This window comes from Ceratotherium simum, chromosome 29, assembly GCF_057802395.1.
Source record: "Ceratotherium simum simum isolate JZ-2026a chromosome 29, ASM5780239v1, whole genome shotgun sequence".
Classification (NCBI taxonomy): Eukaryota; Metazoa; Chordata; class Mammalia; order Perissodactyla; family Rhinocerotidae; genus Ceratotherium; species Ceratotherium simum.
Genome location: NC_141928.1, coordinates 38,305,895 through 38,327,929, shown reverse-complemented (window position 1 = coordinate 38,327,929; position 22,035 = coordinate 38,305,895). Strand labels below are relative to the sequence as shown.

The following is a 22,035-nucleotide window of genomic DNA, read 5'->3' as shown; positions in this document are numbered from 1 at the left end:
CATAAAAGAACTGAGCGTAGCCCCTGGTGGCTGCTCTCAGTGTTCATTGTATTATTTTTGTGCTGGTCCCATCCTTATTCTCTCCCGCTCCTGACTGTCCCCGTGGCTCAGTGGAGAGGAGCAGGGTCTGAGGCTCAGAGGCTCTCTGGCCACCCACAGAGCTCCTGCAAGGCCGCTGGTACCTGGGTTTGCTCGGTCTGCCGGAGCACGTTTGCTCTGTAGATGTTGAGATCATCACTGCCAGGGGCTGCCCAGCCTCAGCCAAGCTCTTGCAACATCCCCGGGCTCGGGGGTTCCTGGTGGCCAAGTCCTGCGTGGGCAGCGCTCCGGGCAGGCAGCACGTTTTGGCAGGTCCTTAGTGGTGGCATTGGTAAGAGTTTCCTGTGGCCTCGCTCGTTAGGACTGAGGAAATACAGTTTTTACAGTCCTCTTTTGTTCCTCCCAGATGCTAATAAACTTTAAAATTTGGTTAAAATGCTGCTTCTCAAAAGAAATGGAGATGTTTGGGGATTCTATTCCCGTGTGAGTTTGAGGTCGTTGAGGCTTGGTCTGGGGAGAGGCCAGGTCTGTGCATTAGAGAGGGCTGGGTGAAGGGGCTGGTATTTGTTTCTCTGGGGCCCTCATCTTCCTGGAACCGGGGTGTGAGGTAGAAGACCCTGCATCCCACGCTTTGGGTGGGACTGTGGCCCGTCTGTGTCTGCGGGGCCCAGGGGAGGGCTCGTAGGCTGGGGTTCCTTCCCTCTTGACTCACTGTGTGACTTTGAGCGAGTCACTTCCCCTGGGCTGGGCTTGTGAAATCCTGCGGATTATTGTGAGATAATGGAGGGATTACACGCGCCTCTTTTATGCTGGAGACAGTGATTCTCAGTCCCTGCTGCGTGGTCCAATCACCTAGGGGAGCTTTCAGGAAACGCTGATCCCAGGCCCCACCCCAGACCACTTACATTGGAATTTAGGGCAGAGCTCAGGCATTGTTGTTTCCTGAAGGCTCCCTAAGTGATTCTAATATGTAGCCTGTTGAGAACCAGTGGATTAGACTAGAAGTGGGCAGACAGTGGCCCTTGGGCCAAATCCAGCGGCTGCCTGTTTTTATGAATAAATTGTTATTGGCACACAGCCATGCCCATTCATTTAGTTGTGTATATGGCTGCTTTTGCATTACAGGGGCAGTTGAGTTGACTGGTTGCCACAGAGACTGTGTGGCCTGCGAACCAAAATATTTATTACTTGGCTCTTTACAGAAGAAATTTGCTGACCTCTCTCGCTAGACTCTCCCGGCCTTGAGGGCAGACACTGAGCGATTTGTCCGTCTGTCCCCAGGACCTAGCCCACCATGGGCATTGCTGAATTCTGGGACAGAAGTGGTTTGGGGCTGATTCTGTGCTTCTTCCATAGCACCCAACCTATCAGAGGCTCTTGGGGGAAGAGGGCCGATCTTAGCTTAGGCTGAGACCCTTCTCGCACTGAGTGCCCGGGTCCCCCCTGGAGCCACCCTGGAGATGCAGAGCTCATGCCCACCTCCCATGTGGCACCTCCACCTGGATGGTGCTGCCCCCAATTGTACTGCAGAGCAGTACGCTTTGGGCGCTGAAGCCTGGAAGGCTTGGGGGCTTCTTGTGGAATTAAGAGAGAAAGATGGACCAAACCCTTCAACGCCCCCCCCCCGCCCCCAGTCTCATGCTTTGGGATACCATAAAAATCGCGGGAGGGGCATGGAGTTTCCAGTGGCAAAGGATCTTAGTCTAGGTCCTTCTGCTGGCCGAGTGCTCATCCACCCACTGCCTGGAGGTCCCTGTGGCGGGGAGCCCCCTACCTCCTAAAATACCCTATTCTATTTTGAATAGCTCTGTCTGGTCAAACGTTCTTCCTGAGATTGAGTTGAAATCTTTTCCATAACCTCTACTGATCGGTCCTCGTTCTGTCCTCTCCGACCCCACGGATCATGTCTGCATCCTGTTCAAGGAATTAACCACCTTTCCTGCACCGTGTACACATACCCCTGAATCTTCTCTAGAACATGCGTACTCCTTGGCCTCTGCAATTATGCTCTTGAGACTTGGAGTCCAGGCTCTTGATCATCCTGGTGGCAGCTCTTAATTAAAGTGCAGGGCCCAGAGCTGACCATGATCATGCAGTAGCCCTCTGATTTGTGGAGATCGGAGGAAGCTGGTGTCCTCCCTAGTGGTGGAAGTCATCAGGTGGTCACACCACTGTCACCACAGCCAGTGGACAGGTTGGCTCTGGGAAGCTATGTTAGACCATGTGAGCAGAGCATCGCTTGTAGAAAGGTCCCAGGCAGCCCCGCCCCCTGGGTTCTTGTGCACCCATGGCAAGTTATGACATTATTTTTCTTTCCTGCCCCCCTGCAGTTGGCTCCGTGGAGTGTCAGTGGACTTGCCAAAGGGCTCTCTGCCTGCCTGGCCTGCCCCCGGGGTGAGAGGCATGCACTCAGCCCTCTCACCTGGCAGATGGGAAGTGTGGTCATGAGAGCATTGTGGACCCCGGGTTTATGACACTGCTGGGCCTGGAACGAGGTGGATATATTTAGTGGCACAAGGTGAGCCCATCATTACCCCAGCTCATTAATCAATGGCAGAACCTGTTTTACCTGTTAGGTGTCCTTGGTGTGGGGAGTTCATGAATGGGAATCCAATTTTCTGTTTAAAACCCAAGCCACCTCTCCCCTGCTTAAATCCAGGAGGTGGTTCTGGGAAGGATATTTTACAGCAGATGTGTCTTGGTTAGAAAAGACTGTGGGCAGCCTTTGAGGGCCCTCCCTGCCTTATTCACTGAGCAGACTCGACTGGCTGGGGCTGTGCGGAAGGCAGCAGGAACTGTACAGCTCGCCCAGGCCAGTCCATAAGCCTGGGATGCTGGGGCCGCCACAGCTCCAGTTAGAGGACCCAGGATGGATGGGGCGCTCGGGGCCATCTGTTGGCCCACAGGTCGGAGGGTGGGCATGACAGAAATGTGGGGGGAAAGGGAGTGTAGCCAGACTGCTCAGGTGGACCCAATTCAAGCCCTTGAATTGGCCGGTCAGCTGGGGTGTTGGTTTAAATGTCTCCGGGGAGTGCATTCTCTTGGGTTCTGTGGAGTGAAAGGACCTCACCCCCTCTCAGGTGGCTGAAATCACCAGTGTTATCACCAAGAAATGGGCATGATGGGGCACCCATAAAGGTGACAAGGTGCTCACTTTTATCTTAGGGCAGCACTGCTTTGAGTTATTCCTGGACCCCCACCCCACCTCAGGCACCATCACCACCACCTCTGGGCTGCGAGGCCCGGAGGAATTTCAAGCTGGCGGCCCAGCGCCGGGGCCTCTTCCTCTACAGTTCCGCCGGTCCTCACTGTATGTGTGGACACTTGGATTTTTTGAATCCAGCTGGGCTTACCCTAACAAGATGAAAAATGAACCAACTCTACCATAAAATTATTTCCCACTTTACATGGAGGAAAATGAGACTTGCTTTACAGTCATCTTTGAAAATAGCAGTAACTTGCTGCATACTGGGCACTGTCCAAGTATGAACTCTTGTTAATGCAGCAGGGGCCAACATTGAGGTTCACCCAGTGCTCACTTCCCTCCTGTGCTGAGTGATGCTTCCAGTGCACAGGTTTCGGGGTGTGGGGAGGGGACCCCAGGGCCTCTCCACTGTCTCCTGGCTGCTATGAACATCTTTAGAGCAGCGCTGGCGCTCATCCTCTCTAATGTAAGGAGGCAGCGTGCGCTGCTTTTGGTGGTGGGCTGGGGGAGTGGGAGGAGGTGGGGTCCCCCAGGCAGGAAGGAGGAGGCAGTAGAGAGTGGAGGGCGGTAGTTGCTGGAAGCCGGGCACAGGCTGCATGCGGAAGCAGCCGCTTCCCCAGGTGTGGCCCGGCAGGTTGCAGGTGTGCTTCAGTCCCAGGGCAGCTGAGGAGGAGGAAGGGAGGCTTCCAGCTGACTGAGGGAGTGTCAGGGGCGGCCCCTGCCCGGCTTGGCACCTCGGAGCCAAATTGGCAGAGCCTCCTCTTCCTTTCAAGCCTGCCTTCAGAGATTTCCTCCTGCTGTCAAGAAGGAACCCAGAATATATAAACTCATGCAACAGCATAGAAGAGCCGAAGTTGTGGTGTGAGGCTGGCCCAGGTTGAAACTGGCACTGCCCTGTGTGCTCTGAGGCCTTGGGGAATCTACTGAACCTCTCTGAGCTTTGACTGTCTCGTCTGAACGTGATGTAATTAGGAAGACGAAATGGGACGATGTATGTAAAAGTGCACAACCGAGGGCCTGGCATGTAGTAGGTACTCCCTCCACCACCAGCATCGCCTCGAAGCCGCCTGCCAGTTCTAATCCTCTAGAATGCTCAGGCTCCTGGGCGTCTGGACTAAGGTCCTCAGGTCCTGGCCCCGGAGAACCCTGGCCTCCAGGAGGCAGTCTCTGTGAGTCCCCCATGGCCCCAGGTCTCGGCTGAGAAGCGCGTGAAGAGAGGAAGCTGGTGGTGGGGTGGGATGTCTTGTGACAGCCGCAGTATCAGCGAGGGACTGCGCCTCCCCGATCACTTGGTTAATGCAGCAGCAGTGGATCAAAGTGTGCTCTTTTGAAATTGGTAAGTCTGGGACTCAGCCCAGGATCCCTTTGCCTCCCTTTAAGAAGAGAACGTTTCCAGTGGCAGGCGATTTATGACCTTCCGTTAGGAAGGGGATTTTACAGTGTGCGTTAATAAATTGGGGCCACTGCGTGCCTGCTTCATGAGGCTGCTGTCAAGCGCTGTGTTGGTGTTTCATAGCGGCGAGTCCTCAGGGGTGTTCAGGAACGTGCGCTTGGAGTGAGAGGGACACCGAGAGAGAGGGGCAGGGAAAGCCAGCGCCCATAAGTGGTGGACACGCCCCGGACCAGTGAAACCCAAAGGAGGGTGTGATTTTTAAAATGTTGGAAGAGCTGAAATACCCATGTGGCCCACTGCTTCTCCCAAAGCATAGTGACCACCAATGGAATTAGAAAAATGAAAAGTTAGGGAGCTTTTTATGAAGCTAAATTCTTTCAGTTTAAAGGACTGTACTTTATTCTTAATTTCCTTTTTGCTGTTTATTGTTACTGTTCTTTCCTTTAGGAAATGTCAGTGAGGACAGATGGTAGTTGGGTTTCTTTTAGTGTTGTGATCCTGTGTCCTTTCCCCTCCTCTGTCTGGAATTATAGTGGTCCGTGAAATCCAGGATTCTGGCCCTGAGGACCCACTCTACCCTCTCCATTTTACAGATGGGGAAACTGAGGTCCTGACAGGCAGTGTGACTGAGCTAATGGTGCCCAGCTGGAGAGAGGAGGGGGTTAGAGCTTGGGCCTCAAGCTCCCCGTGGAAACTTCTGGATGTGGAGGACCATCAGGATCAGCAACATAATTTATGGGGCCCACCCCGTGCAAAATAAGAATGCATGGGGGCTCCTCATTCAAAAATTGTTAATAGTTTCAAGATGGTGACAACAGAGCATTAAACAAAGTGCAGAGCCCATGTGACTGCATAGGCCACATGCCCATGCAGCTGGCCCTGGGCACCACAAATCTCAACCTCCCTAGAGTACTGGCATTTAAAATAAGAACCTGTAGCATTTAACCCAAGAAATGAGGTGCACTGGACTGGGCCTTTGAAAGGGCCCAGTTAGAGCGTTTCCTCTGCTCTCCACAGCCCTGTGAGGAAGCTGGAGGTTAGAGAGAGAAGCCAGTGGGGGATAATAGAGGTGAGGCCTCTTAGACACCTGGAGGAAGGAGGCAGGGCAGGCGATGTTTATCTGGGCTCTTGCTGCCATCTCACCCACAAGTGTTTGCTCTGGTGGCTCCCTGTCTCCATGGAGGGGTGTCGTGCATCGCTGAGGACCGGTGGGTCTGGGCTGCCTGTCCCAGGAGCCTAGGCCAGGCCTGTTGGTAGTGGGTTGGGTGGGGCAGGTGTCCTCTGATGGGAGCAGCAGCTGGCATGGAAGAGCCTGGGCCAGGCAGAAAACTGGGCTGGTGCAAATGACCAGGGTTCATGGTCACAGCTGGTGGGCAGTGCCCTTGCTGGACTTCGCTCACTGGACTTTTTTGGTTTAGGGTGGACTACAGCTCTTCTCTCTTTGCCCTTTGGCTGTGGTAGAGTGCACACATCTGACCTCATAGCACGTCTGGGAAAAACAAGTCAAGGTCCATGCCCTGCTGGAGCACATGAGAGTGTGGGCATGTGTGCCTTCATGGACATGCGTGTACATGCGTGTCCAGGTGTAGGTGCACATGTTAGGCATGTATATGTATATTTACCAAACACTTAAATGATGCTTACTTTGTGCTACGTGCATGGTTCTAAGCATTCAACAAATGTTAAGACACTTATTCTCATAGCCACCTCATAAGGTAAATCTTAGTATTATTTCCACTTTATAAATGAGGACTCTAAGGATAGAGAGGTCAGGTAAGTCATGTGGCTTGCCTAAGGCCACGCAGCCAGTAAGTGGCCGAGCCAGGAAGTGTGCAAGTGTTCGAGTGAAAACATGCATGTTTATGGTGCCCCAGAGCATGAGAGGCCCCTTGTCGGCATGGATGCCAGGCTTCTCCTGGAGAGAAATGGCCCGACAGGCCCTCTGTTGATTTGTTAACTCATGGACTCATCCAGCATTTGCTTCCTCCCCTTTCTGCCAGGCTGACACTAGGCATGGGGGGTGGGGATAAGTGGTGGTGAAAGCCTCAGGCACTGTGGCCGCACCCTGGGCTTTTCAGGACAGAGGCTGCTGTGGTCTGAACTCATTCACATGTTTACAGATTAGGCATCGCTGGGGAGGGGTCCGGGGCCATGGAAGGGAGGCTCCAGGAGTAGAGAGGATGAAGAAGAATGTGTTCCTGAGCCTAGAAAGCTCAGTGGTCCTGTGTCCACTGTCCATCTCCCAGGCACTGGAGGGCCTGATCAGAGAGGAGCCTGCGGAACAGGCTGGTGACTCGCAGGGAGCGAGCAAGTGTGCACGTCCGTGTGTGCCGTGTTTTACTGTATTTCTTTCCAGTCGTTTTTCTATGCACATAAGCATACTTCTTTTTTTGGATGTTATATTTTAGAAAAATGGAATCTTCCTCTAAGTACTGTTTTGAAACCTGATTTTTGTCAATTGCTGAAGTGCCAAGATTTTTTTTTTTAATCAATAAAGGTTCCGTAACCTCTTTTACTGGCTGCATAGTGGGCGTCCTCAGGTGGCCCACCCCATCCTGGAACGAGCATTGCCAGGTCAGAGTTTTCTCCCTTCTGCACTTCTGGTTGTGGCCTGAGCCATATGTGTCTGCACAAAGGAGGAGATGCGATTTTAGATTATGTCAGGAAAGGTGTCACTGAAGGCCCTTGCTTCTCTCTCTGTGGGGTTGTGAGCCAGCACGGGTTGCCAGCATCCCTGGCTGCAGGATGGGTGATGTGGGGACACTGTGGTGCTCTGATACTCCACTAGCCAGTCGTGATGGGCTGTGGCCTGTCCACACGCTGGCTCCCCGTGCTGGGGTCTGTGCCCACGAGGCCTTCCCAGGTACTCAATTGGTATACCAGCCCACCTGTTGGACAGGAGCTCTGGTTCTCCCGGAGGGAGACATTGCAGGCCTCTGCAGGGACTAGAGGCTCATCAGGGTCCGCATTTGGTTTTGCCCAGGTGCTTCTTGAGGGAGCTGCCTGCTTGATCTCCGCCTTGTGGAACTGTGGCCCTGGACCCCCAGGGCTTCATGTGGGGAGGCTGCTTGCACTAGGGAGGGTGGCCTCTGGGAAGGGCCTGAGTCCATGATTCTGTACAGTCTCCATTGCATTTGCAAAGCCATTATCTGCTCGCAACCCCGGGAGGGAGGTGGGACAGGGAGACCCTTCTTCCCATTTCACAGATGAGAAACGGAGACTCAGAGGAGAGCAGTGATGTGGGCCGGCTGGGGGCCAAGTTGTCAGAGCCCGGGTCAATCTGACTGGCCTCATATTGCTTCACTTGGGGTAAACTTACCAGGTGGGACCTTTAGCTCACCTCCCTCCCTCTCCGGGAGGCTCTTCCCAGTCCTAGGCAGCCGAAGCTGTCAGGCTCCGCCAAGTCCCTCCTGCCTCCCCAGTCTGGCCTTCTCCAGCGGGCTGTACCCACATCTCTGCCCAAGAGCTTCATGCAGAACTTGGAATGGAGACGGCCACCCTTCCCACACACGTGAGGCAGGCCAAAGGTGGAGGCCGAGAGAGCCTCCAGCGGCGACCCCAGGAGGTAGTTGGTGTCTGGCCCCTGGCTCCCTCGCCTTTGGTAAAGTAATTCTGAGGAGTGGGTTGTGTGCTATTTCCCAGAGTTTGCCTGTTGGATGAAGCTCTGGTTGCCCACCTTGGTAGCTGGCTTGAGTACCCAGCTTTCCTGCTGCCTTCCCTTTCCCGGCCCATTTCCCCACCCCTTGTAACTGTTACCTCCCAAATAAACCGCTTCTTGAACCTGAGTCCTGGCTTTAGGGTCTGCGTCTGGGCGAACCCAGACTAAGGTGCGTGGCCTATGGCGTCTCAGAGGAGGAAGCATCCTTCCGTGTTCTCTCGTGCCCTCGCCCATGCCAAGACAATGTGCAACCATTAGGTTACCCTTGGTCCATTGACTCCGTCTCCTCCTACCTCAGGAGGAAGATGTTTTCCCAGTGAAGGTGGGAGAGCTCAGGCCCAGAGTGGGTAGGAGACATGCCCAGAGCCCACAGCTGATGAGAAGCCAGGAAGCACTGAAGCTTGGGTCTCTGAATCCAGGACCACCCTGTATGTCCCTGCCTGCCCCCCTCCTGCCCAGCACGCCTTGCGGGGTCCCTGCTGGCTATGGTATAGAGGGAACCGGCTCCAGAACCTGCCTCCCCTTCACCCCTGCACTTACTGCTGTGCCTGGCACATGCCAACTGAGTAACTCCTGCCTCTAACCATGCCCACCCTCCCCGGAGAGGTGAACTGAATAACACTGTCCTCCCCGGGAGATAGGAAGCTCCCCTGGGGCAGGGGAACAGGCCTGCCTTTGCTCACGCTGCATCCCAGCTCAGAGCTCCTTGCCTGGCACATCATAAGCACGGGGTAAATATGATTGAACAAGCCGTTGACACCATCGCAGACAGTGTGACAGTGCAGAGCCCTCTCCCCAGTCACTTTCCTGTACATTAGAAGGTGCCAAGTACCTATGAGAAAAAGTGCTTTGGGGTACAGGATAGTTTCTTAGCCTAGAGGACTGCATGTGAGAAAGAGTTCATCAAGGCTAGTTTGCTGGAGGATTCGAGAAGATGGCATTATTTTAAAAAGTGAATCACCATTTATTGAATACCCACTATTAAGATGAATGTAATTGGGAACCCTCAAATACGGTGGTGGTAATTATAGCCGATGCTGTGTGTCCTCAATAAAAATGTAGTGACTTGGGGGAGGGCAGCTGTTTAGTGTTGCTTGTGTCTTAAAGATGCTTCGGTCTGCCTTGCAGTTCCCGTGTTGGAAATGTGTATGCATCATCCTAATGGGCCCCATTTGGAGAGAAACGACCCTTCACTTAGTACAGGTCCTGTGCCACTGTCACTGATAATTGAAACGCAGTGCGCCAGCCCTGATTGCCTGGGCTGCACCAGGCCCAAGCGCCTTCTCCTGGTAACCTCTGCTCTGAGCACGGGGCACGTGCTGGTGGGATAAGCCCCCTCGCTCAGCCCCTGCTGCTCACCCCCAGGCCCTGCATGGGGCACAGCCCTCAGAAACAGCCTTTGGCTTCTCGGCTTTGCTGTTTTTCTTTCCATACTTTTCTTGTGAGTGAGCTGGAGAAGGTGTTCATACTGTTCAGAGCCTCTGACACCGTGAGAAAGCCCCGAGGGCAGTCCCGATCCTTTTTGGGGGAAGGGCGTGGCAGGTGGGCCAGGCCTATCGGGAATGGAGAAATGACTCGGAATTCAGCCATCTGAAACCCATTTTGGAAGCAGGCAGGCTATAAATACATAGGTCACCAAATGACAGGTTGTCCTGCCTGCGGTTGGGATTTGGAGGGGGTGTGGTTTTGTCACCCTGCTGATGAGCATTGTGGTACTGGATATCCAGGTGACCTCCGCCAGACCCTTCCCCTCTCTAGGCCTCGGTTTCCTCTTCTGTAAGACGAGATGGTTTGAGATACTGAGAGTGGCACCTGACATCTCTTGAGCGCTCGCTGTGTGCAGGCCCCATTCTGCGTAGATCACTGATGTTGGCTCATTTAGTTCTCCCCCCGTTGTCATTTTATAGATGAGGAAGCTGAGGCACGGAGAGGTAAAGGACTTTCAGAGCCGCCCCTGCTCCTGACGGCACGTCCTCCTGGCCTTCTGGCCTTAGTGCCCTGCAAGGGAAAGGAGAAATCCCCATCTTACCCTTCTTGCCCCAGGGCGAGTCTGAGAGCACTTTCTAGGCAGTGGCCCCAATCCCCAGGAGGAGCACTGGTCCCCCCTTGAGCAGGAAGCTTGGAAGAAAGGTGGGTGGAGGGTGACGGGGTTTGCAGGAGGGCTGGGCAGCACTGAGCCAGAGCTCAGGAGAGGAGGCGAGGCTCAGGGTGACCCCGAGCAGACCGAGCCGTCTGCGGGATGAGTGGTGGTCCTTGCAGGAAGTGCTAGGGTGCTTTTCCCAGGAGGCAGTTGTGATGGATACACCATGAAAATTTTAGGAATGACTTTAAAATAAAAATCAGCCATACAGGTCTTGCAGAAATAATGTGGACCTGGAGTTAGGAAACATTTGGTTACCTGTTTCTAGCATTGACCTTCAGCCCTACCCTTGGGGCCTCCTGCTCCCCGGTAAATTCATGGTTTTCAGACTGTAGATATTGGTGCATGCTGGGGTTCCATATGAGAGTTCCTTTGCACAAATTACACACATAAAAGTTTGAAACCCGCTGAACTAGAGACCATCTCCCAGGGCCCTTTCAGCTCTGACCTCACATGTAGTGACCCTGCAGACCCTTGAGTGCCTCTGTCCTCAGGACGGATGCACTGAATTCTGTCCATAGGCCCTGGCTGAAAGGAGTTATGAAATTCTAGGATTGAGCTATTTCTGAACTCAAAATAGAACCTGAGAGATGCTGAGAAGCCAGTCCCTACCACTTAACGGCCAGTTTCTGGGGTAAACAGGGCCCAACTGGGCTCCTCTCCAGCACCCTCCCACCCAGGATCCACATCCTTCCCCACAGGGTTAAACTGAAGGAGGGTGGGTGTGTGTGAGTGAGGAGTGGGGGGGTGCTGAGCAAGCCGCCAGAGAGGAGCTGACAGAGGCTGTAATTTGGAATGCATTTTTCCTAACAAGTTGGAGCCTGCAGGTGTCTAGGCAAGCAGCTGTGGCCGTGGGAGGGGCAGGACTGGAAAGACCAGTGGAGACCACTTTGAAACACCCCTCGCTTCCTGACACGTAGAAGCAGGTAACTGGCTGGTCTGTAAAGAAGCATTTACAACAGATCCCCCAAGGTCTGCTCAAAGCAGTGGAGGGCGGCTGCAGAGGAAGACTGCTCTAATGTGACTCCCGTCCCAAATGACTGAATTAGGTGGTCGTGAGCTCCCTGCCACTGGAGGTGGGTGGGCAGAGCACTTGACTTCCATGCGTGAAAGAGGGGCTTAGGACTTGAGGTGACTGCCTGGCCGAGTCAGACCTCAGAGCAGAGAAAGGAAACCAGTCCTAGGTCACTGTGGAAGAGTGCCCTCCCCACCACCTGATTTCCGGGAGTTATGGCCGAATGCGTGAATGTAGCTAATTAATCTTCCCCAAATTAATTTCCTTACCATGTCAGAAATGATTTATTGGCGTGCCTGTGAGGAGAGTGGGTCTGTGATTGTTAAAGCCAGGGATAGGGAGAGGTGAACAAGGGGGCTTGCCTGTGTCTCCGTGTGGGGCGCCCCACAGCCCTGTGTGTGTTGCAGCCTGGTTCCGTGGACCCCTCAGAGCCCAGGACTTGGGCCATAGACCAGAAGTACACCCTGCTATCTCTCAGCACACAGGCAAGTGGCCCTCAGGGTCCCGAGAGGTTCTCTGCCTCTTGGCCAGGTGCCCCGACTGGGAGGTGCATCTTACCGAAAGCATAAAAGGGGGAAAAGGATTGTTCACAAACAGCTTTCTTTTTGTGGTTGGGAAATATGACAGCTATTGTCATGTCTAATTGCAGCCAGTTTTCTCTGTGTAATCACTGGGGCCTGGACGGCGATTTCTTCTCGAGTCTTTGTCTTCCCCACTCGATTTTCAGCTTCTCGTGGGCAGAGACTCCAGCACTTAGCTCGATCCTGGGCACCTAGGAAGTGCCACCATAGCCTTTTCTTTGTCAACTACTGACATGTCCTCAAATCATCTCATTCTTTGCTCCTCACAACATTCATGTGAAGCTGAGAAGGCAAACAGTTTTGCCCCATTTCACAAGTGAATTGCTGAAGCACAGAGATAAAGCAGGTTGCCAGAGTTACCCAGCCAGGGTATAGGCCAGCTCAGCTCCAGAACTCTGCTTGTCTGGGCTGTCCCTGCTTGGCAGTGTTCTTTCTGCCACGTCACTTGCCTTTCTGTGTATTTGCACAGCCCCGGGCAGCTGCTGCAGCCCAGCTGCCACTGGTCAGCCTTGGGGCCTTGGAAACGCTGCCTGACTCAGTCACACTGGGGGTTCTGCAAACAGCCACCCACCCTGGCCTTCCTTGAAGCCAGAGTTTGCCACAGGGCAGCAGAGCTGCGCTAGGAAAACAGCCCAGACGGGTGGTAGCCAGTGAGCTGACCTCCACCCAAAGCAGACGCCCACCTTAGAGCCTCTGCTCAGACACCCAAATGGCAGGAGCTCCCGTTCCCAGGCAGCATGTCCCTTTATTGGCTGTTAGATGTCCTTCCTGACTCACTGAGCCTGCTTCTATATGGTTTCTGGGTGTGTGCAGAACATCTATCCACTGCCTCTTCTCTGGGCAGCCCTCTGGTCATTTGAAGCCCTCTAAACCCTGTTTTGTTAATGCCATCTCTTGGTCAGCATAGCAACAGAATCTCTGTCGTGGAGACATTAGGCCTGCTAGGGCCTGTGTCACGGTGGGTCCCAAAGGAGAACCAGGATTTCTGGCTGCTGCTGCCACCTCATGCCCCACAGGCTGTTTGCTCACCTTCCAGGAGCCCTCCTGACCCCCAGAGTGGGCGAGAGGGCCAGATTGCCTCTGCTCTGGAGGGCTGTGTGGCTCCTGGGTTTCAAGCTGGCAAGCCAAGACAAAGTGCCCCAGGCCATCCTCTCCTAGTGCCCCCACACAGCCAAACGGCAGGCCAGGCATACGCCATACCATATTTTCAGCCAGGGGAATAGTGTGTGTTGAATTACGATAGTCAGCACCCACCGCCTCACTAAGGCAAAGTGAGTGCATCTCGTCTTAGTTGTTCTTTCAAGTGGCTCGAATGCAAGGGGGCTTGGTCTTAACCTGGGCCGCCTGACCTTTCTGAAATGCGCCCAACACTTTGTGGGCGTGTATAAATGTGATGGAGGAAGCCACAACTTGATCAGTTACCAGATTCCCAAAGAGACCTGTGACCCCCACACTGTTAAGGAAAGTAATGTACAGTCTAAATGGCGAATTGATGAGGAAATGGTCCAACTAGGGCCATGTAGAACAATCCCAGGTGTATTCGTGTGCAGTTTGCTTTGGAGTGGAGCAGAAAGAAGTCATGGGCCTGGAAAGGACCCAGGACCCCATGGGGTGCTGCCCCTCACTTTCCAGGGATAGCAGAGCAGCACGGGCTGGCAGACTTACCTTGCCTCATCCAGCAAGTGGCTGAGCTGGGGCAGCCTGATGCTGCTGGTTTCCACAGGCAGCAGAGCACGTGGAGGCGACTGCAGGGCTCGGAGGAGGGCCCTCGGGGCAGCGGGGACGGCACAGATCTCCCGCTCCTGGAAGGTGGCGGCCTCTCCACCTCTCCACCCCTCCTTTTTAGCAGGTCTGAGTGACTCCAGCAGGGATGCCCCGGTTGGTTCAGTAGTGGCTCCTCGCCACAGTCCCACTGGCCCTCCCTGGAAAGTTTGCTGAGAGCCAGGTAGACTTTAGAACAGAGAGCCTTGTACAGCCTCACGGCCGGGGACAGTGTCGTCCTCATGGGGCAGGGCAGGATCTTGCTCTGTAGTGTCCCCCCGGCACGGGCCAGGCCATGTTGTTCAATCTGGGGCCAGCCCTCAGGATCGCAGAGGAGGCCATTACCTGCACATCTTAGATCCTGGAGATGGACCAAGGCGTGTTGTGTCATCTCTTATCCAGTTGACCCTCAGGGGCGAAAGCAAGAGAGCTGCATTTAACACCGACTTCTGGCACCACTTGAATGAGCAGGGCTGAGAAATATCTGGGAAAAGTGAAATTCCAGAGTAACATTAGGAGGCTTAGCTTTAGATTGATTGGGGAGGGGCCTGGCTCTACCTTAATGTTTCCCAAACTTTCCTGATAAGAATCACCTGGGTTGCTTATTAAATACACAGATTACAGGGGCTAGGAATCTGTTGTTTTTAACAAGCGCTCCAGGCCATTCCTATCTTCAGGCCAGTTGGGGAAACAGTTTATCTACTGAACCGAAATAGCCTATGAAGAGGAGCGCTTTTGTAGAAGTTGAGTTTTGCATGTAATACATGAATGAGCATTCTTTGTTTGAAACTTCCTCCAACCCCTCCATTCCCTGTCTCTCCCTCCTCCCAGAGGAGGTGTCAGTTTGAAGTGTGTATCTCCCCAGACCTTTTCTTTACACTAAATCGAGATACAGGTTTCTGTTTTATTTTTCATTAATAGGTATCGTGTTGTATTTATCATTCTACAACCTGCTTTCTTTGCGTTCAAAGCTATGTCGTGGAGAGAACTATGTTAATGCACATAGAGTGACTGCTCTTTTTTTTTTTTAATCTGCTGCATAATATTCCGTAGTATGGACCGGGCACAGTGTATGTCGCAGTTCTCCTATTGATGGATATAGCAGGTGCTTGCAGTTTCTCATTATTACTTGCTCCAGTGAGCGTCCTTGCCCATGTCTCCTTGTGCATATTTGGGAGTAAATACGGAGAAGTGAAACTGCTGGGTCAATCCATGTGGATTTTAACGGATTCTGCCAAAAGTTATCCTTCAAAGTGGCTCAACCAATTTACCTTTCCTCCTGGAGCATGTGGAGAGGACCCCGTTCTCCACACAGGTGCAGCTTGTCTTGCAAAAGCATTATGGACTTGTGGCCAAGTGGCGACACCCACCTTCCTCTAGTGCTTCCCTTTGGGATGAACAGGAAGACTACTTCCTATCCCAAAGCTAAATCTCCGAGATAAAAACACCCAGCCTCAGACTGCTGGGAGGGAGGGCCCGTTCCATCCAGCAGTGTGCACAGAGCAGAAAGGAGGTGTGTGGAGCCAACTCCCAGTCTGCAGCCAGCTCACAGAGCCTTGTCAGAGAGGTGGTGGGCCTGGTGGAATTCTAGAACCCTCTGGGCTACAGTGGGCCATGTACAAGACAAGGGGAGGTTGGAGCAGGTCTCGTAAGGACCCTTGGTGTTGCTGCTTTCTGGGCCTGTGAAAGTCCTTTAGGGGCACTGGGCTGACCTGGGGTCTCTAGTTTTGTTTGAAAACAAGAAAAGGCTTGCCTGGGGTTCAGCCATAACTTGGCTCCTTTTTCGGAGATGGACCAGCACTCCCATCCCAGGAGGCCAAGAAAACCAGTGTGGCTGCTAGTTAGGCAGCCGCACTCGGACAGCACATCTTTCTACTGTAGCTGCTCAGCTCCATAGTCATGGCCTGGGTTCCGCTCAACTCTGCGCCTACCCCGTGGGACCACGAGTAGGCCACGTGAAGGGGTCCAGTGCCTGTCAGGTCTTCACCCATCCAAGATGAAAATCAAGGGGAGCTTCTTGTGTGCCCAGGTGGCCTGACCTGCAGAGAAGTCCGGGCTGGCTCCCTTTTGGTTGAATTGTTCAATTAGATTTGAGGGACTTGTCTGCTGAGTGTTTTAAAGCAAAGCAAAAGCAACCCCAGCAGGAATCCATGCCCTCATCTGGAGAAACTCATGCCCTTTCTTTTAATCAGAAAGTCAGCAGCCGTCACTCAGGCCCCCTGCCCAGCTGTCCTGACACAGTGAGCCCTGGGCAGCTTGGACAGTGGTCACACCGCCCACTGCTTGTGGCTGGGGCCCATGGCATGGCACATGGCGCTCTGGTTAACTGCCCGCTCAGCTCTCCTAACACCTGGTTAAATTTTTACTCCAGAAGCCAGGACATGATTTTGCAAAAGATCAGACAGCTCAGTGAGTGTTTGCTGAGTTTCAGGTTACTCAAACCTCAAATTCCCTCCCCTCTGCTAACCTCACTTTGAAGTTTGAAAGCAAATTGATTAAATAATCATTTTAGGAACCTTCCTATTTGCTTCTTAAACTAATAAAATTCTAAAACTTTTTGTTTAAACAGAAGGATTTTCAGCTGTCAGCAGGTGTAACTGGAACCGTATGTCAGCAGAGACCAGGGGCTTCTCCTGGTTTTAGGATTTGTAAATTCTTGTTGAAACGGAAGTAAGCAGGGCGGGCAGCTGGGGCCCCTATGACAGCCCAAGCTCAGATCTCATTTTAATTAGAAAATACAGCTAGTACCTACTGAACCAAAGGCCTCCCAGAGCTCCCGTCCCAGGGCGAACAAAGATTTCGTTTATATCCTGCAAGCCTCCGTGTCTGCAAATTACAGAGGACTTCTGAGAGGAGCTGGAATGTTGATTTCTAGATTACCGAGACTGCAGCCCCCTTCCTCCCCTGCCTTCTCCCTAAATGATTTTGCTTTCTTGGAGAAATATTTGCTCCCATCCTCACTGCAGAATAGATGGAGGATGTTCAGGTTGGAAAGACACGGGAAGGAAGGCCGGGTCGAGAAATGAGATGAGGTGTCATCCACAGCAGGTTCAGCATTTTCTCCATTTGGGCTTCGGCTCCCTTGCGCTCTGAGACACAAAACCCTGCACCAGAAGCGTCTGAGCTGTTCTGTGGACGGTGGTTCACGTGTGTAATTTTCTCCCTAATGTGTTCTGCACATGGTAGAGTAGAAATATCAAGTGAGAGACGTTGCCAGGCCCAGCTCTCCCCACCCCCTCTTTCCCCTGCCTGGTTGGTGTCATTTGAGCTTCGTAAGTCTCAAGAAAGGCCACCATTACCATGTCAGCATCTGGAGGCGGCCCCGCTGGGCCTTGGAGCCTGCCCCGTGGCCGAGGTGGAGCAGTGCTGGGGCGGCGGCCGCTGCGCACATGCTCCATGGCTTCACTGATCAGCTCGCTCTTGTTCCGAGAGCAGTGACCGCTGTGTGCTGTGCCTTCTGTCGGCTCCCGGCCACACGCCAGCGATGGGGCTGCTGCCCACTGTCCCTCCACAGGCATCACATTCCCAGCAGCTGGAGGTCACTCGCTCCGCCTGCCAGGGCTGCTACCACAAAGTGCCATTTACCAGGCAGACAAGGGGGGCTTTTCTCTCCCCTGTTTACAGGCCCCTCAAATGCCTTACATTCCAGGAGCGGGGAGAGAGGAGGCTCCTGTGGTTTCTAATTAAACCCACAATTTAAATAACAATTCCTATAACCCCAGTGGTTAAGAGAAATGCTCACCTCCTCCTCCCGGGAGAGGCAGCTGGGTGGCCCCAGGCTGAGGACTTGCCCTTTGTCCGATGTGAGACCAGAGGGGCAGATAACTGGACAGAATCACAGCCAGTTGTGGGGGAGCGGGGATGCATTGAAGGGAACGGTGCTGGTGGGTTCCTGTCCTTCCCCTCTGGTAAGTGTGCCCCTCAGGAAGGTTAGGAAGTAAGATATGGGAGGAAAAGTTGCCGTTTTTACTCTTAGCCTCCAACTGAGAATTTTTACCCTTCTCCAGGGAAAATGTGGAATTTGTCTCTGAAGCGTTCAAATCCCAGATTCCCACATTCTCACGGGACTCCCCTCCCTGCCCCCACTGTCTAGCCCCAGGTGACTCGCTTTGTTTGTTGTGAAACTTCCCGGTTTTCTGGAATACAGACAAGTGAGGAGGCCCAGAAGAGCCCTGGGAGGTAGAGGATCTGGCTGAGGGTCTTGGCCGAGCCCCTGCCCCCTCTGGACTTCAGTTTCCCCATCTGTTACAGAAGGGTCTTCCAAGCCCTTTCTGCCCTGGTGGTTTGTCCATCATCCCTGAGCCGCTGTTGTGTTTTCCCTGGGCGTTTCTGGGGCCACAGGCATCTTTGCAGTGCGTTGATCTCACCGGATTGTTGTCTGATTACCCAAGGCATGGTTGTGTTCCAGATGTGGTGAAAATGGAATGCTGAGCATAATTATCTCTGGACAAGCTCTTCTATGCCTCGGCCAGCACCAGGAGCATGTCAGCGTTTCTAGGCTTTTTGCGAGCTTGTTTCCAACTTTCCTCCTTTTCCATTCCATTAAATTGAGCAACTGACATTCCCTGAAGACACCCTCCAGGTTCTTGCCTCGGTGCCTGTCCGCCCAGATGCCTTCTGTTCTTACCGTGCTGTGCCCAGAGCGGCCACACTGCATCACAGGCTCAGAGGCCCCCCTTGCGATGGAGCACTGCCAGTGTGGGGCGCTTTGTCACCTCACAAGAATTGGAGCTCCCTGAGGGCACACTCCAGCTCTGGTTGCCGCCCCCACCTCCCTTCTCGCTGGTATGGAGCAGGCTCGGTTTGTGTTGGTTGGTGCAAAGCCTGGCTGTGAACAGAAGTGAAGCAGAACGCCAAAGGTGGACTCACCCCCTTGCCACCTTCCTCCCTACAGGTGACCATCGCTGATGACTACTCGGATCCCTTTGATGCCAAGAATGATCCCAAGAGCAAAGCGGGAAAGGGGGAGAGTGCTGGCTACATGGAGCCCTATGAGGCCCAGAGGATCATGACAGGTAAGCAAAGCCACAGGGAGGTAGGGAGGACACTCTGGGCAGTCCCCAGCCAGCCTCAGGGGAAAGTTTGTGCTTTCAAGGTGATAGCTGGGGGCAGCGCTGTGTTGAATCTTCACCACAGTTGACCAGTTTATGTTTCACCTCCATCAGGAAGACCCTAGCACAGTGAAAATCCAGATACCAGGGCACCAAGTGCAGGTAACCAAAATAGGGCCTAAGGAGTAAGTAGGGAGAAAAGGGATGAAAGTTCTATCAGGAATTTCTGATATAGCATTTGAAATAGAAAACTTAACTTGGAGCTTCCTAGCAGCCAGGGCAATAAAAGAAACAGGCTGGATCACCTTGCTTTCATTACCTAGTAGAGGGGGCAGACTAGATCATTAGAGACAAAATTATCCCTGGCCCCACACGAGGAAATCTTTGTTTGGGGCTTGGAAGCAGCATAAAGAGCCCTGGTCTGTGTGGCAGGTTATGGGAAGTACAGAGACTTTCTCTCTGTGGCTGTTTTCCTACTGGCCCTTGATGACAAAAGTTTATCAGAGCAATTGTGTGGGGCCCAGAAGATGTGGCTGGGTGTGCAGTATCTTGAGGCCTGTTTTCACCAGGAGCATCTTTAAAGAATGAACAGTTACTAGATATCAGCCGTCTCAGACAGACCCTGGGCATGGGCCTGGTGGTGGGGACATCGCAGGCAGAGGAGAAACCGCCCAGGTGGGTCCTCCTGGCTCGGGAGGACAGTCCAGAGACAGAAGAGCACTGTGTGGGCCAGCCCCTCTCACCCCGCACAAGGCGGGAACATGAGCAGGGGCACAGCGTGTGGGCGGGTAGCCAGGAGCAGGGCAGGAGCCGCACCTTATTTTGAGGCCTGTGTGTCTTGCGATTTGGGGTACAGATGCCTCCTCTGTGGCCCTCTTATTTGTTTATTTTGTGTCCATGTCTTTGAGCACTTTCTCTTGATTCCTCTCAAATTAGAGGAAGGAAGGGAAAGGAAGCGACGTTTACCGAGCGCTCTGTATGCTAGGCCCATGCCGAACGCTCTCGCAGGGCTGTGGAGACCGCGTAGGGCAACTGCTGAAGGGTCTGGCTGCGAGTCCAGGCCCTGCTTCCGGGACTCTGCCTCCTGTGCTTCCTGTGCATGGAAAGCGATGCTCTGGCCACTTTGTGAGGGGCTCAGGCAGGAAGTGCTTGACCAGAGGGACTGAGGCCAGACTTCTGTGGGGCCGCCCCTCAGCTCACTCCCACTTTCCTGATCTCTCCTGGCGGAGCAGCCTCTGGGGACAACAGGAGCAGAGCTGAGCATGTGCTGGGGCCGGGGTCCCCAGGGAGTAACTCAGGGAAGCAGGTCTGCTGTTGGAGTCTCCTCCCTGCACTGCAGTCCCCCCACCCACGTGCCATCACCTCCACCGGGCTTGGTGAAACGCCAGCTCCCTGGGAGCACTGGGGTGTGCCAGCGGCAGGCCTAGCTCTGGCCTCAGGGCCAGCTGTGGCCCCACTGCTCCCCTCGGCTCCCGCCTATGTTGTATTCAGTGGGTGTCAGCCCAGGCTTAAAGGAGTGGTGGTTACAGGAGTGACGTTGGGACCCTGGCACATTCAGACATCAGGGCAGCAAAGATCTACGAGGTCATCCAAACCCAACAGCCTCATTTTACAGATGGGGAAACTGAGGCGAGGGAGGGAGAGGGACTTGCCCAAGGACACTTGATAAGCTGGAGGCAGACTGCCAAGTGTGGCCTGTGCTTGGCAGGGCAGTCTCTGGGGTGGAGTCCTGAAGGAAGCGCCGTGTTTGTGTTTGGGTAGCTGGGACACGAGGAAATGGCAGGAGCCATCTGAGGCTGGAGCCCCCGCCGGGCCTCAGGCGCCATCCTGGACCCTTTGACATACGCGCTTATTAAGCCTCACTGTGTCCCTGCAAAGGAGGTGTTGTCGCATTTTACAGGTGAGGGAAACAGGACAAGTCACTTCCCTGGGGTCACACAAGTAGACGTGATGGGGCTCAGACCTGCATCTATAGGACAAGGGGACAGGGGGCTACAGGTGGGTGGGGAAGGGACATCTGCTGGGAGCCTGGACTTTGCGGAGGGTCCGCCACTACCTGGCGTCTTTGGAATGGAGCTGCCTTCCCCCCAGTGCTGCCGTGGACCTCAGCGGTGAGTAGCCATTCCCCCGGGTAGAACTGTCCTGTGGGACTTTGGCTTTTTAATGAGGCACACCCACGGGGGCCAGGTCCCGGGCAGGGCAGGTGAAGTTCACCAGGAACCAGCTGAAATCTCATGCATTCTCTCTCCAAAGAAGCATCCTTGCATGTGCTGCTCTGGGCTTTCTTCCTAGCTTGTAGGCCGTGCCCAAATGGACCCACATTTTATGTTTTTAAGGAAATAGGTGATTCAACAGGACGTCTTCTGGTTGTAATGACCTTGCTGCAGCTCCCTTTGACTCAGAATTCCTTGTGTGTAATGTCACCGCGTTACTGATGGCAGGGACGGGGGTTGGGTGAGCCGGCCGCATCAACGTTCGAGGAAGCAGCTCCTCTGAGTGGTGGGGGAGACGGGGGGTACGGATGGGGGGACAGAGGGGGTTGCTGGTGATGGCAGGGGAGCAGGGGATGGCACAGAACAAGTTGCGTTCAGCCTTTAGGGTGCCCTTTTTTGCTGCTGTGACATTTATGTGTATGTGCATGTCCCTTCCAGGAACAGGGCAGGCATCTTGAGAACATAAGAATGACTCCGCTGGGAGGAACGTGCCCTCCTCCTGAGACGGCGTGCCTCTCCATACTGGCACACAAGGAGCCCAGGCTGGAGTCCAGCAGATCTGGGATGGCCACTTGCTACCCGAATGGCCCCTGGGCCTCAGTTTCCCGCTGCGAGGCAGCCATGAGCATGCGGTCAGGAGTACTTCCGGCTACTCTTGGCTGGGAACTTGCTGTTTGACCTTGGGCAGCACACTCCACGCCTCTGTTGTGACCTATTTGTGGCATGATGCGTTGGTCATCACAGCAACAATGGAGGCAGCTGCTAGGTTCTCTCATGCTTGTTAGCAGCACTTGATGTGAATTCTCACTGGACCCTCACCATCACATTTGGAAGTGTAGGTGCCCGTTTTACTGATGAAGAAACAGAGGCACAGAGAGGCTAAGTAACTAGCCCAAGGAAGCCCGGCTGTGTAGTCAATTGTGGGGCTGACTGCTGAGGCCCTCTTTTAACCGCTGTGCAGGACATTCTCTCCATGGCC

The 22,035-nt window shown here is 53.8% G+C and overlaps 1 protein-coding gene across 2 annotated transcripts in view; it reads left to right on the top strand.

The window, feature by feature from the left end:
* SHB (SH2 domain containing adaptor protein B) overlaps nucleotides 1-22,035 on the top strand; it is a 135,356-nt gene that overhangs the window by 29,162 nt on the left and 84,159 nt on the right. For both annotated transcript variants that reach the window (XM_087419482.1, XM_004423216.3), the window contains exon 2: nucleotides 18,687-18,807. In XM_087419482.1, coding sequence (XP_087275608.1) covers nucleotides 18,687-18,807 — 121 coding nt within the window. The remainder of the gene's footprint in view (nucleotides 1-18,686; nucleotides 18,808-22,035) is intronic.